This window comes from Mauremys reevesii, linkage group 9, assembly GCF_016161935.1.
Source record: "Mauremys reevesii isolate NIE-2019 linkage group 9, ASM1616193v1, whole genome shotgun sequence".
Taxonomy (NCBI): Eukaryota; Metazoa; Chordata; order Testudines; family Geoemydidae; genus Mauremys; species Mauremys reevesii.
Window position 1 is genome coordinate 31,180,080 of NC_052631.1, and position 16,240 is coordinate 31,196,319.

Genomic DNA, 16,240 nt, shown 5'->3' on the forward strand with positions numbered 1-16,240 from the left:
TGGAATGCACCAGTGATCAAAGAGCTGCCATACTGATTTCTTTATGCTCTGTTTCCTTCTGTCCATGATGTGAAGAATGCTCTGACTGAATGAGCTTTTGAGTCTTGAGGAGGAATTTTGCCAGAAGAAAAGTAAGTAGTCTAATGGCCAATTTGATCTATCAGGAAGGTTTCTTTTACGACAGCCAAGCAGAGCTAACGGCACAAGTTTATTTCCAACCCCAAGATCTTCCTAGATAATACTTTTAAAAAAAACCCTCAGCATAAGGACCTCAAAAGCAACAAAAAGTTTTGGGAGAGGTTCAGGTTTTGGTGAAAGGGATGATAATGCAGAACAGTGCTATAGCTCAAAACCAGAATTTCTGATGCAGTATTCTGACCTATGTAACTAGTGAAAATTGACTAAATAGTTGTTCAATAAGCAGTGTTCCCAAACTCACCAACTCTTCTAACTGAGGAAATAAACAGGAGAAACAAAACTAAGCTCACCTACTCTTTGAAACCAAATTCTCTTGTACGTGCCAGATAAGGGGTATCAACCTCATTCAGTGGAGAGATCTGAATTCCACTTTTAATTACTGTCCATTGACCAGGGGTATAAATTTAGGATTAACTACTCCCCTCAATCCACAGTAAAACTCCCAATAGAACTTTCTGAAAATGTCCAAGGGTAGACTACGACTTTAATGTGTAACTGAATTGTTTTGTTATTATTTGTTCAATATAACATTCAGCACTCCATGGGACAATATATCAACTTTAAGATTATTGCTATCTCTGACCTTTGTTTCCCACCCTTCAGCTTCATCCTTTTTTAGTTTCCTTTTTCTTCTCTGTCTTTGTCTCTCCTATTTTCCCTCTGCATTTCTTTCCCTGTAGCAATTCTCATTTCAGAGCCTCATGGACTTCAAACTCCCCTTTCCCATTATACCTAAGATACTGTTGTCCCTCCTACTCTATCTTGTCTATTTAGATTGTAAACTCTGAAATAGGGACACTCACTATGTGCATGAACAACCTACCACACTGGGCCCTGGTATAGGCCCTGATATAGGGCTGTAATATCTGAGCACATCACAAACTTAATATTTTTATCCTCATAACACTCCAGTGAGGTACAGAAGTGCTATTATCCCATTTTAAAGTTGAGGAACCAAGACATGGAGAGACTAAGTGACTTGGCAAAGTCCACACAGGACTTTGTTGCAAAGTAAGAATTGAATCCAGATCTCCCAAGTCCCAGGCTAGCAACCTAAACACTGGACCACCCTATTACTCGCTAAAACAATTCCATCCTCAAAAAATGATCAGCAATAACACAATTAATGCTAATACAGTGTTGTCACTGGGAAGTAAACTAAACATCCATGTACAACAGAAGGGTGAAAAGAATGGTGGATCTGTATGGACTAAAAGTTTGTAGAGGGGCATCCCTCTTGAAAAGCCTCCCATAATTATCAGACTGAAATATCATAGGACAGGGTAACAGAAATATTTCTGTATTTAGCAAATAAGAAAATGATCCTCATATTTCTTGTCAGAGGACTCTCTCTGAATGACTGCAATTTTACTTCTTTTTCCATCTCCTCAGGAAGGGCAGAAGCTGTTTGTGATTATAGTCTCATGTACCAATAATGATTGTCTATTTATTGTTTCATTATCAGAAGGCACCAAGTATAATCATATGAGGGGTTACAACCCTGTAAGCTTTTTCTTCCCCCAGTAGGGAATGAGGAAGCTGTTCAATATTTTTTATTTTCATCATTCAATTAGTGGTTCCTGCCTTATGTACTGCACATCATCCATGCCTTCAATGAATATAGAATTCATTTTCTAATGGTCTTTCCTAGTGGGCTTATCACCAACTGCCTCACAAACATTTTAAGGTGTGCGCACAACTGATTGGAAAACCATACTCAGAGAGTAGTTATCAGTGGTTCACAGTCATAACTCGTGGGGAAGGGCATAACGAGTGGGGTCCAACAGACATCTGTCCTGGTCCCGGATCTATTCAATACCTTCATAAACGATTTGGAGAATGGCATACAGTACACTTATAGTCTGCAGATGATACCATGATGGGAGGGATTGCAAGCACTGTTGCCAGAGGTATTGAGCATTCACAGCTCTGATTGACTTTCGTTTCATTTATGAATGTTCAACACGTCTACAAGTCAGGCCCCAGCTATCTCAAGACGGCTACACAGAGAACGAGGAACACAGGACTAGAGGCCACCTGTCAGAAATTTGGTTTAAGTGACTTGTTGAGCAACACGTAAGATTGTGGCAGGGGGAAGGACAGAACTCAGTTTTCTTAGGTGGCATTCACCTTAACAACAAGCCAAGCCTTTCTCTTCTCTCCACACACCTTACAGAGCAAATGAGTTACGGATCCTTCAAACAGCCTCAATGATTATACAATCCTGATTCACTCCCTGAACACCATCTATCCTGTACACTAAATGAGGCTGCGATCCCACGGAAAAAAATAGTACGTGATCATGTAACAAAAGACTGGTTTCATAATGTACACATATGCCGGGTGGATTAAGGAATGAAGGATGAAGTGGCAACCTGCATTCTGGCATTTCCTAACATCCAAATACTTGATTTTTCAATCTTAATGAGGTTTGTTAAATGTAATTTTTTTGTATGTAATTTCCTAGATTTTTTTAAAAGGAAAGGGTAAAAACAAATTCTGTCATGTGCCACTGAAGAAATGTATAATGCCTCATCATCACTTAGACTTGAACCCTGAATTTTCAACATTATAGCGCATCTTGAAGTACAAGATAGCAAAATTAGCTGGCAGCAGGAGAAGGCTGTTTTCCCAGCAGGAAAATGACCACGAAACCTATTTGCTGGATCTGGGCAAGTAGTCAGGGACAGCTTGGCACGTTCTGCCTCCCCTCCAGGAAATAGAAGCCTCCTTCCCATGTGATTCCCCCCCACACGGAGAGGGGAACTGAACCAAGTGCTAGGTTCAGGAATGGCTGACCAGGTTCTCTCCCTTTCCATTTGTCAGAGTGGAGATCTGCTATAAGGTTCCCATTGCAGTGTCTGCTGCTGCTGCTGCAGCAGCATTAGCCCAGACTTTGGGACTATTCATGTTCAGTTATTTCTGCAAGCTTCCAAAACTTTGCTTATGATGTAACCAACAGAAAGGAAATGGTGATTTTCAAAGGTTATACACCTCAGCCAACAGAATTTAATGGAGAAAAGAAAAGGCACTTTTCTGGCCTCAGGGCTTTCTCCCTGCTGAATTTAAAAGGCCTGCTGCATACAACTGAGGTGTCAGAGATTCTTTAAAAAAAATAATAATAGAAAGTGTTCAGCAACCTAAATATAGGGGTCAATATTAGTTCTCTCTAAAAAGCTAAAGAATCAGGGTAGCTGATATGCACATGCCCCTGTCTGAAACTGGCACAAGTTCACACCTTATTTCTGGAGTTTAAGCAAATGCAACAAAACATCCTTACATCTAGCAAAACTATAATTTCAAAATAGAAACTGTTGCTAGCCCCTCATGTGCTTATGTTCTGCATCAGTGTTAAATATATGCAGACGAAGATGAGACTATGACCATCAGTATTTAGGACTGCAGAATTATTTTTCCTAAGCCCTTGTCAAAATAAAAACAATTCTGTATTTCCCCCCAATCAGCCCCAGTTGGGCTTGAGATCTGAGTCATGGATATTCACCTTGTTATGAGCAACTACTTTGAGAGCAAAGGTTGCCAAATAGAGGGAATTCATGACAAAACTAAGCTGATTACGAGATTCTTCTAAAAAGTCTTCCAGGCCTTCATACCAAAGTCTTTTGACATCTGACCACACCATTCCTGGAGGAGAGAAAAAGAAAACAAAAAGATGTCACTGTATTATACTGTATAGGCTTTCTGCTAGTTCTAGTGTGTTCCAGATGGGTGTTTTATTTTGCTTTTAAACTAAAAGAAGAGCACCTACTTCTTTTCGAAGTGTTTTAGTGAGAAGGAGGAAAGGGGGAATTTTGTACATCTATCTGAACAGTATTGAGTTTGATCATAAAATACAACAGTGCAGTAATTATCATTTATAATGATGAAGTAATTATAAATGTTCACCTTCCACAAGTCAACTCTTCGCTGAAGAAAATTATCTTTAATAAGGGAGAAGAGGAGTGTCTGGTTTAGAACAAGAGTCCAAAGCCTCACTACAGTTGCCTTTTTTTAAAGTTAACTTTATTTCAGAAAGCTTGGAACCTCATCACACTGTGCTACAAAAATATATTTTTTGAATGTATCTGAATTAGAAAATGACCCAAGAAAAAACAGCTTAAAACTAAACTTTTCTCACTACAATTATCATAATTCCTGTAAGGTTAATGACTCAACAGAAATTTTTTCTACCTATTTGATTCAAGGTAACTTAACAGGAAACAAGGGTTTTGGTTTTACCCTGCAAAATGTACAGGTTTAGCCTATTCACAAAGAGATCCTCAACTGAACTTTTTTTTCTCGCTACTGAATCACTGACCACAATTAGGTGTTAAATTCTACCATTGTTAACCACTTTACACCGATTCAGAAAAATTCATCTAATAAAATTCAGTGAGTGAATATTCATATCACAACCTGCCATTTCATAATTTCAAAGGACCTTTTATAGAAATACAGCTGCACATTTAAGATAACCAAATAATCAGCAGAACATTAAATAACTGATTATTTACGTAATTCAGATGTTTCCTACTATATTAAAAATTAGGAGAAAAGTAGCATTTACATTACTAGCAACTAAAAACTGTTGGACTTGGCACAGGTTTTGCAAGTTTTCTAAAACTTTGGTTCAGCAAAAGCAAAGGCAAGTCAGATAAATAACCTAAGATACTTTTTGCAGGACATTCCTTGTAGTTCAGTGAGATATATGCTGCAATGATAAAAGATTAGAGCCAAGCAGAAGAGAAAACACATCCTGCCACAGTTAGAAGTAGAAGGTAGAACACCTATTCTTCCTGGTTGAGTCTTAGTTTTGAGGTGTTTTGTCTGTACATTGCAAAATTTGTTTAAATGTGTAACTAAAACTGACCTAGTTAACAAAAGAAGTTAAACAGTGTAAAAGGGTAGTATAGGAAATCCTAAAAATGTCACATCATTTGTCTAGAAGTATAAGATTTTGCTGTTTTTTTGGTCTTGGATTGATTATTTTCGGAGGGAAGGCTAATAGCACTCAAAATATTGAAACGTTAATCTAGTATACAAAACCTGTTATTAACTAAGTTCTGGAGTCAAAACAGAATTTTTGCTATGATCACACAGTACTGATTCAATAAAGAGTACACCAATGCTCCAAACTCCGACAAGATACAGTTAATGATCAGTTGAAATAATTATTCTCCTCCAAGTTAATTTTAGTACTTTTAAAAAATATATTTTATTGGAGGTATTCCAAGTTACATTTACTGTGTATGTATTTCCTTATATGCTTCAACAACAAATGCAAAATAACCCATTTATATACACATTTAAAATACTTAATTAAAAGTATTAAGATTTACTAATCTCAAAAAAAGTTATTATTTGGGTACTAGTAATGTGTCTGAGTTACAAATCACTCCCTTTCAATCTTATCTCACATGTATAGGTAAAGTACTCAACAAGAGAAACAAATTTCAATATGAGTTAAGTGCCTAAGCACTTTTGAAAACCCCACTAAGCACCTACCTGCAACTAAGCACCTTCAAAAATCTGTCCCTAAGTGACCTAGCATCCTAAATCCAAATTTCAACATTGACTTAAAAGCCTCGGTCACTTAAGTGTTTTACTCGTCATTTAACTGGAGGTCTGGCTCAATTGTACCCATTAACTCACCCCTCCCCTTGTCCAGACACAAAATCTTCTCAAATAAGTGTTGCTCATAGAATTACTCATGGAGCATGCTACATGTCTTTAGTACACAGTCTCTACTTGTAGGTTTGATCTGTTATACTGGAGGCTGGTTTAAGTATGCTAGGACTATTGTTTTTCCTTAAAGAAGCTTCTTTCCACCTGTGGATTAAATCATTATCACTCCTAATCTTACTAGAAATGTACCTGGATTTTACAATTTATTAGGGCTCTCAAGCAATTTAAAAAAAATTAATCAGGATTAATCGCACTGTTAAACAATAATAGAATACTATTTATTTAAATAGTTTTGGATGTTTTCTACATTTTCAAATATATTGATTTCAATTACAACACAGAATACAAAGTGTACAGTGCTCACTTTATATTTATTTTTTAATTACAAGTATTTGCACTGTAAAAAAAAGAAATGGTATTTTTCAATTCACCAAGTACAAGCACTATAGTGCATTCTCTTTATCATGAAAGTTGAACTTACAAAAGTAGAATTATGTACAAAAAAAACTGCATTAAAAAATAAAACAATGTAAAATTTTAGAGCCTCAAGTCCACTCAGTTCTACTTCAGCCAATGGCTCAGACAAATAAGTCTGGTTACAATTTGCAGAAGATAATGCTACCCACTTCTTGTTTACGGCACCTGAAAGTGAGAACAGGCGTTCACATGGCACTGTTGTAGACAACGCTGCAAGATATTTACGTGCCAGATGCGCTAAAGATTCCCTTCATGCTTCAACCACCATTTCAGAGGACATGTTAATGACAGGTTTTGCTTGAAAACGATCCAAAGCACAGCAGATCGACGCATGTCCATTTTCATTATCTGAGTCAGATGCCACCAGCAGAAGGTTGATTCTCTTTTTTGGTGGTTTGGGTTCTGTAGTTTCCGTATCTGAGTGTTTCTTTTTTTAAGTCTTCTGAAAGCATGCTCCACACCTCGTCCCTCTCAGATTCTGGATGGCACTTCAGATTCTTAAACCTTGGGTTGAGTGCTGTAGATTTTTTTTTTTGTTACATAACTGCACTCAAAAACAAAACAATGGAAAATTTTAGAGCCTACAGTCCACTCAGTCCTACTTATTGTTCAGCCAATCACTAAGACAAATAACTTTGTTTACATTTACAGGAAATAATGCTGCCCACTTCTTATTTACAATGTCACCAGAAAGTGAGAACAGGCATTCGCATGGGACTTTTGTAGCCGGCATTGCAAGGTATTTACGTGCCACATATGCTAAACATTTGTATGCCCCTTCATGCTTCGGCCACCATTCCAAAGGACATGCTTCCATGCTGATGATGCTCGTTAAAAAAAATAATGCATTAATTAAATTTGTGACTGAACTCCTTGGGGAAGAATTGTATGTCTCCGGCTCTATTTTACTCACATTCTGCCATATATTTCATGTTACAGTAGTCTTGGATAATGACTCCAGCACATGTTCATTTTAAGAACACATTTGCTGCAGATTTGACAAAATACAAAGAAGGTACCAATGTGAGATTTCTAAAAAAGGCTACAGCACTCGATCCAAAGTTTAAGAATCTGAAGTGGCTTCCAAAATCTGAGAGGGATGAGGTCTGGAGCATGCTTTCAAAAGTCGTAAAAGAGCAACGCTCCAATGTGGAAGCTACAGAACCCAAACCACCAAAAAAAAATCAACCGTCTGCTGGTGGCAGCTGACTCTGATGATGAAAATGAACATGTGTAGGTCCACACTGCTCTAGACTGTTATCGAGCAGAACCTGTCATCAGCATGGATGCATGTCCTCCGGAATGATGGTTGAAGCATGAAGGGACATATGAATCTTTAGCGCATCCGGTATGTAAATATCTTGCAACACTGGCTACAACAGTGCCATGAGAACGCCTGTTCTCACTTTCAGGTGACATTGTAAACAAGAAGCGGGCAGCATTAACTCCTACAAGTGTAAACAAATTTGTGTGTCTAAGCGATTGGCTGAACAAGAAATAAGACTGAGTGGTCTCGTAGGCTCTAAAGTTTTACATTGTTTTATTTTTGAATGCAGGGTTTTTTTGTACATCACTCTACATTTGTAAGTTCAACTTTCATGATAAAGAGAATGTACTACAGTACTTGTATTAGGTGAATTGAAAAATACTATTTCTTTTGTTTTTTTACAGTGCAAATATATGTAATCAAAAAAATATAAAGTGAGCACTGTACACTTTGTATTCTGTTATAACTGAAATCAATATATTTGAAAATGTAGAAAACATCCAAAACTATTTAAATAAATGGTATTCCATTATTGTTTAACAGTGCAATTAATCGTGATTAATTTTTTTTAATTGCGTGACAGGTCTAATATATACCTATACTATCACCAATCCATAATGTGATATTGCTGGTATTTTTGAGTAAATACGGTTTAAAAAAAGCTTATGAATTATTGAACAGTTTTTAGATTTCTAGACATTCAACAGAATCACCTCACAGAGTATATATTTTTTAAAAGTAATAGAATCAATTTAGACACAAACTGTAAACTTTGCAATACTAGTATTTTACAAACTTCCAATCAAACAAATGAGGATATAGATTACATGTCTGTCTACAGTCTTTTAAGAATTAACATATATTAAGGCTGTTAGAATTTGGTTCTCAAAGTCCTAGAGATTTCAACTTTAAAAGAAAACCATTAAAAGGGCTGACAAATTCATAAAACAGAACAGTGAAAGTTCTACTCTACTCAAAAGCAGTATCTGTGCTCCCTCTACTGGTTCTGCACCAAGCACAATTAGCTTGCAAATATGCTTCTCTGGGATATGTTGATATTATCAATGATATTGGTATATAAAAAGGAAGTACATATAATGGAGACAAATTTAAAATACCATTAGAAAACAAAAAGGCGAAAAAGAGGAAAAAAATCAATTATTTTCATATACCAAATAAGAGGATTTTACATGAGACTAAAAACAAGTATTTTTCTTCTCAAGCCATTTTCCAGTTCTGCAGTGGCTCTACCTTTTATCTGAAATTGAACTAAAAAAATCAAACATTGCAGAACTGGAAATGCAAGGCCAAGTTACCAATCTTTTTCTATACTGACACACAGGAAACTGGGTTCAATTGGTGGTCTCCTCCTCCTGGATTGTAGGGGACTAGACTGCTGTGGAGGTTTCTTATTTAAAACTTAGAAGGGAAAGATTTTGCACTGCTCAGCAGCAAACACTTGGACCAAATTCCATCTTTTTTTCCAAAGCTGCATCAATAAAGGGCCTTGAGTAGGAAAAATATAGGTAAATCCTCATGGCTCCCGAGATCCACAACTCATACAGTAACAAAATCAATTTGAAATAGAAGAAAACACAGTATGGAGTTGATTGAGCTGAAATAATTACATATTTATTACAAGAATCTAGAAGTATTTCAACTGAGTTACATTTTATCAACTTGCATAAAGTGCATGAAAAGTTTTAACTGAGTATGTTTTTCCAAGAAGCTTAATATGATCTTTTTAATTACATTTTCTCTACCTTTTGAAACTTTTAACTATCAAACATCAGCCTAATTTCAAACCTTGTCCCAAGTCACGAGAGAACCAAGATCACTTTAAAAATGCCAAATGAAAGTTACGTTTAAAAAAAAAAAAAAGCAGGACTTAACAGAAATTAAACAGCTGCTTTGTAGGTGGCTGACCAAAAAAAACTATTGGCTCACAATAGCTGAACAGCCGACATAATAAACAAAACGACCCAGTCATGAAAAGGGTGTTGAAAATTAAGATGACCTCTGAACTCTTAATTTTTAATTTGGCATCAGTGAAAAAAAATCACTAGCAATCTCTCACTATCTCTTATGGAGGGAGTAACTAATCATATCAGGAACACGTGCTTACTTTTTTTTATGTCATTATTTAAAATAGTCCTGCAACTTAGTTAAAATACATAGTTCTCACATTATCATCTTAATATCCCAAACCATATCCTGAGCCAGCAGCACTCTACCAAACCTTCCAAAATAGCATTCCTGGCCACTCCCTCTGGCAGAGAGCTCTCTGAAGTGTTACTTTGACTACTAAGAATTGCTACACCATTAGATCGTAAGTATCTCACTTCCTTCACCCTTTATCCTCCAGCCAGCCAGCCAGCCAAGGGATGCCCAGCATTGATTGGAATTCTCATTTCCTACAGAGTAGCTCACAACATTATTGCTGGATCAATGAAATGGCCAATATCAGAACCTTTTGTCTAACTTTTTATCCATCTGATACTTACCAATAAGCCATATTATCAGAAGATAGTCTATTCTCTCAAGTGCTGGCCCCATTGTATTCTTCTTATCCTCATTGTAGACCAGTGAATACAAGTTAAGTAATAGCAGGAATGTGAAATATGAAGCTCCATGAATAATAAACTTCATAAAAGGAGTGTGAATTATTCGACCTACTCGAGATTTAGGGGCTAATAAGTAACAGAGAGACAGAACTGGCCAAAAGATGCCAACTGTCAAAACAGTCAAAATCTTCTTACACGTGTGCTTGCGTCGGTAGCCTGCCATCTGTCCAAACCACACAGTGTTGAGAAACTGCTGGCAGTTAGACTGGGCAACAAACTGGGAAAAAAAAGTAAGCCCTGATTAAGGTAACCATTATTAAAAATCTATATTCAAGCCATTGTAAGTCAGTTATAGATCATACAGTATTACACATTTTCTGCTAAGCAAGTAGAATGAATTATCTTGAAAGAATAACTTTTAAATGTTACTTTAAAAAATGTTAATATGGAGACAAAAGGAAAATATTAGTAAGATAATCACAAATATGAATTACTGTCACCTCCTTTCCCACCCACAAGTTTAGAACATGGATTCCACAGCACCAGGTTTTTTTATGGATATCAAGAACAGATCTCTTGAGAGGCCAGGATAACAGTCAGATTAAGAATGATTTAACTGTTTCTTTTTTTTAAATCATTTAGCAAACTGTTATACAGACCTAAATGCCATGCCATTCTCCAAAACTTGCTGCTTCCTATGGGATTGATTCTGTGAGGTACTATGTGCCCCCAAAGTTCACTAACACCATTGTGTTGTGCATTGTGTTGTCTTTGTCATTAACAGGAATTAAGGATCCTCAATGCCTTACAGAATCGGGGCTAAAATGACCAAGTAATCCTATACCAGTCAGATCTACCTTTTAATTTTTATGGCTCTACTTCAGCAAAGAACTTAAAAACAAGGTTAACTAGAAGTGACAGCTTAAGTGCTTTGCTAAATCAGGGCCCACACAAGCAGGAACTTTCAGTCTGAAATATTAGGTAGATCAACAGATTTAAACAAAAATTCTGTTAGAAAAGTATATATGTCAGAAACTGTTTGTATTTCAGTACAGTTTGAAGTTTAATTTCAAGATGAATGGAAAAAATAATTCCTCCTTTACAATCATAATAGTTCAGAAAGCCTATCATGAAAAATTCTCACTATAACAAACCTGCCAGCAATAAAATATTTATTTATGAGGGACAGAGGGATTGATGGATCTTTTCTCATACCACACAGGAAAAAAAGATGCTATATTTCATCCAATCACAGTGGTAAAAAAAGGTATGATCAAAACCAGAAGTGCATCTGGAATACTTTTTGTATGTTTGCTTAACAGTTATCTGTGGCACATAATAGTCCAGTCTCTTGTGGGTTGTAATACTTTGGTCTAATTGTTGGGTTTACTGTGTGAGTGCTGGGTGATGGTGGTGGCGGCCTCTGATATACAGGAGGTCAGATCAGATTATTTGGTATCCCTTCTGACCTTAAACTCTATGACACTGTGGCTCTAAGTATAGCAAATTCACTAACTGTAGCTAGTTTTGGGGTTGTTTTTTTTTTAATATGACCTGTCAAATTTTTCTTACTTTGCCTATCTGTAAATTCTGATTACTGTTGAAGGAAATATTGTTTAACCAGTTTGTGTGTGTACAGTGAAATCTGTATTTACCGACAATAAACTAATCCTTTCAAGCCTATCTATAACAAATTAAGAGAGAGAGACAGACATACCTCCTTTTGGTTATACTTGATAGCAAGTTTTAGGCGACTCAAGTTCATCCTCTCTTCTAACAATCCTCGTTTGTTCACATGCTCATCACTAGCTGTATGGTTTAGGATAACTTCCAGCTCCCGTGAGTTCCGTGCTTGTGCAAGTAAATCTTTAGCAAAGGTTTTGCACTGCTGGGCTAGTTCCTCATAATCATTTCTAGAAAATACAAAAGTAGCAGATATTAATGCATCTCTGACTCAGACTTCAATATAAACGTTAATTATCTCTCTTAATTGGGGGGATGGAAAGATATGCTTAACAAAACTGAGTTATATGAATCTGTTATATAAAATTACGGCCCAACAGCACTTTCTAGAGCCATTCACAGTGAAGACAGGTCTATGCAAGTTTCCAGTGTGACAATGTACTTCAATTTTGTGTGCACCACCCTTTGTATCCTAATCTTGCGGCTCTATGGAGGTGAAATTACCAAACAGAGTTGTAGTGTAATAATATTTGCCTTCTCTTTACTTGTAACTTCAGAGTTTCAATCTCCACAGGTTAAAATGTACACTTCCTAGTCTCCCTCATAAAAATTTACTAATAATCTTCACAATCTTTTTACGATAGTTCACGGCATGGGACAAAGTTGACCATTTCTTATGTTGGAATTTTTTTAATCCCACCAATTGAAAGTTAAGTCTATTTGTTGGAACTGATTTATTAAATTCATAGAATCATAGATACAGAGAAAAAAAAAATCTCACTTTCTGCTGGTCTCACCAGGGAATGTGATATACTTCAATACAAGTTATCTTCACATAAGAGCAAGAGCTGAACCCTCACTAAGAGAGAATAATGCCCAAATGAAGAAACTAGATTTAGGAAATAGATATTTTGCCTTAGACAAGAAAAGTATATCTACATGAAATTAGGAAATGATGGCTGAGATCGTTATCCCCTACATTTCTGTGACTCTTTTTAATTACAGGGAATATAAAGGAAGCAAGTTGCGGTTTAATACATGTGAACATGCAGAGAGAAAGCTAACAGAACTATAAGTGGATCTTTCAAATCATCATCTGATCCTTTATTAATACAATATTGAAGTATCTGCGTCTGAGGGAGATGGGGAGACAGGACAAGAGAAACCTTGAAATAAAAATTTTAAATTGGTTCCATTTGTATCCTTGTTCAAAGATTTCACTTTTTTCCTTCAACCATTTTATTTTTTTAAAATTGTGACTAAGATACAACCACTGCATTTTTGTTGCAATACAGATACAGAGACTGAAGACTGTGTGCTCAGACAAGCAATTCTGAAGAGAATTAGGAAGAGCCATGTGACTCACACAACAATTCAAATGTAAAGCTTAACCTTTTTTTTTCCTACAGTATAACTTTTACAAAATTTCTGATATGGTTATGACAAGCCATTCCAATGCATGAAAGATATTTTTTAAATTACTTGAACTTTTTTTTTAAAATGTACCTAATAATGGTAAATAAGTAGCTTTTTTCAGAGCAGCTTTGTATTTTAAAAATACAAAGATGTGTTTAAAATAGTAGTTTAATGTATTATCCTTATAAAAAAGGAGTTTCTAAAGAGATCTCCATTTACAACAGAAAGCAAAAATTAGATACAAGTTAATCTATTATATCAGAAATATACTTCCGCTACTGGTCACAACATACACTGGAGGTTGTATTATTGAAACAGATCTCATAGCAGAATAGAGTATTAAGATATTGGGGCTATAACTTCAGTATGAAAAGCAATGTCAGGGCAGAGCCTAAACTTGTTTAATCAGCTAAGACTACTACAATATTAAAAATATTTCTTGATTTTTTAACTTCCACCTCCTCCCACAGAGAGGCAATTAGCATCGTGAACTCTCCCAAATGTATAGTAAGGTGATTTTGGCTGCTGCTGCAGGAGTTCTCAGTTCCACATTTTCCTTCCCCCCCCCCCTCCACCCCCAACGCCAAATCAATTCTGTCCCCCAAGTTCCCATATCATATCAATTCTGTGCCCCCATCTCAGATCTGCTCCTCCTGCAGCTGCAGGGGGTCTTCAGGGTCTTTACAGTTTTTCCTTATTATAATAAGCTTGCACTTTAAGTCTTAATGTTCTTACAAACTAACATCTAGAAGCAGTTCTTTAGTTTGCATCATTTTATTCCCTTCTCTTTACAAAAGGCTAAATCCAACCTCTATATGAATACTTTAAATAGAAGTGGTAATTAACAGTTGCCAAATATTTTGCAATTTGTAATAGAGAAAAAAAGCCTGCTTAGTTTAACACAAAATTGTGTGGGTCGTTAGTTTATAATATAGACATGGCACTTTTGGTATCAAAGATTTATTTATTTATTTTTACATTTTAGTGTTCATATAGAGTAAGCAAAGAGGGAAAAAAAAAAACCTGAGTCAGGCTCCGTGTGGATAAGTGCTGTATAGTGTGTACATGAACCCCAATCCTGACTTGCAGAATTCCTTGTTATGTTAGTCCTGGCAAATTACAGAATATGTTTGAGATATGAGTAAGCTAGAAATTGTGTGGGATAGGAGCTAAGTGTTGTGGTGTCCAACTAGTTTTTAATATCAATTCACTTCAAATTTCAACTCAGATCTGGGGAGGTGAAAAGCTGATGACACTACACACACTCAAGTGCCTACCTCCTAAAAAGGATCAAATGATTAAGGCTATGTGTACACTAGAGAGAGAGCTTTCAGTGGCATCAATGTACCGATGAAGCTGTGCTACTGTAAAATCTCTCATGGAATATTTACATCTCTGAGCGACAAATTTTGCCGACATAAATGGTAGTGTAAACATAGCTTCAGTATGGCAAAATGAAAAAGTTTTGGCAGACGATGCTCAGCAATGTGTTCAAAATGTGTTTGATTATTCATCAGTCTTAATTCAGTCCCCACCATTATTCTCAATCTGATTTTTTTTAATAGCTAACTACAGTGCTAAACAAAAAAAAAATCCACAAAAACATGAGCTATATGGAAAACAAAATAGAGACAAAAGTTTGTAGTTCTTTTCATTCCTACCTGAATTCAACTTCGACAAGACTTAACTCTTTTAAGTCTGCACTAAGTTCAAAAGCTCTCAGAATTGGATCCTCCTCTGTCAACATTATTAAGGCAGGACTGGCCAAACAACGATAGATGTCAAGACGAAATCTGAGAGAAAAGGTTCAGAGAGTAAGGCAACTTCTTAAGATGAAACAGCTTCATTTGATTAGCATTTTCAAATCACAATATGTTTTGAATTCTCAGAAAAGCTAAAACTAATTTAAAGAGAGATTACAGCCATAAAATCGGGAGGGGAGGGCGGGGTTCATAAATCTCACTAGGTCAGGTGCTGGGGTCTACTTTGAAGTCAACTGCAAAAGGACAAAAGGAAAGTAAAGTTCCATTTGTACTCTCCCAGCGCATTTATGCCTGCTGATTTTTATTTTAGGCCTAAAGACAACATACTGGGTCACTTAGAATTTTGAAGTGAGAAACATTTCACGTGATGTTTCAAAAGGAGGAAAAGATTTTGAGTCCAATTCTGTAGTCCTTCATATATGCAGAACTCCCACTATTTTAAATGGAGTTTATATCATAGAAGGGTTGCAACCCTCTCTTCTCCTAACTGCTATTCCAACCACAGTCAGTACAGCAGCAGAAGACATCAGTTAATGTAATGCTTGTTCCAGCCGGACAGCAGGACTGGTAAATGCCATGAATTTCAAAGGTGCACAGTCACAGAGCATTAATCATTCCCACAGAAAGATAGTCAAAATGAATGTATTAAACAGGGCAGAGGCCTCAACTTTATTAATGAATCTCAAAGCACTGGAGAACAGGAAGCAAAATGCCTCTATCTTCAACTACCAGGCAGCTATTTGGGTCCGGTATGGTAAAACTGTCTACAGTAACCAAGAGAGAAGGAAGACAAGATCCTTATACCCCACCCTTGTTCGTGAGATGAGGGTGGGTCTTAAATCTCATACAAGCTAAGTCACACTAGTGAGTTCTCTCATTCCAAACCAACCCAGGCTGATGCCAGTAGCCTTCTGGGTTCCATGCAGGGGTGAGCTGCAGACGGTTCGCAACGGTTCGCGCGAACCGTTTGCTAAAATTAGACGCCGGACAGCGAACCGCTTGCTAAAGTTCTCTGTCCGGCGTCTAATTTTAGCAAACAGTTCGCGCCAACAGTTGCGAATTCTGCCTCCACCTCCTGCCATGAAGCTCCTCCTTGCTTCTCCTCCCCCACGGCTTCCCGCGAATCAGCTGTTCGCGCGGGAAGCCTGGGAGGGCTGAGAAGCAGGCAGGCTTCCCCGGCCCAGGAAGAC

At 36.8% G+C, this 16,240-nt stretch overlaps 1 protein-coding gene across 4 annotated transcripts in view; it reads right to left on the reverse strand.

The window, feature by feature from the left end:
* Positions 1–16,240, reverse strand: part of TRPC1 (transient receptor potential cation channel subfamily C member 1) — a 45,014-nt gene that overhangs the window by 16,647 nt on the left and 12,127 nt on the right. For all 4 annotated transcript variants that reach the window (XM_039489080.1, XM_039489077.1, XM_039489079.1 and 1 more), the window contains exons 5-8: positions 14,949–15,080; positions 11,906–12,101; positions 10,129–10,465; positions 3,701–3,840 (exon numbers count right to left, since the gene is read on the reverse strand). In XM_039489080.1, coding sequence (XP_039345014.1) covers positions 3,701–3,840; positions 10,129–10,465; positions 11,906–12,101; positions 14,949–15,080 — 805 coding nt within the window. The remainder of the gene's footprint in view (positions 1–3,700; positions 3,841–10,128; positions 10,466–11,905; positions 12,102–14,948; positions 15,081–16,240) is intronic.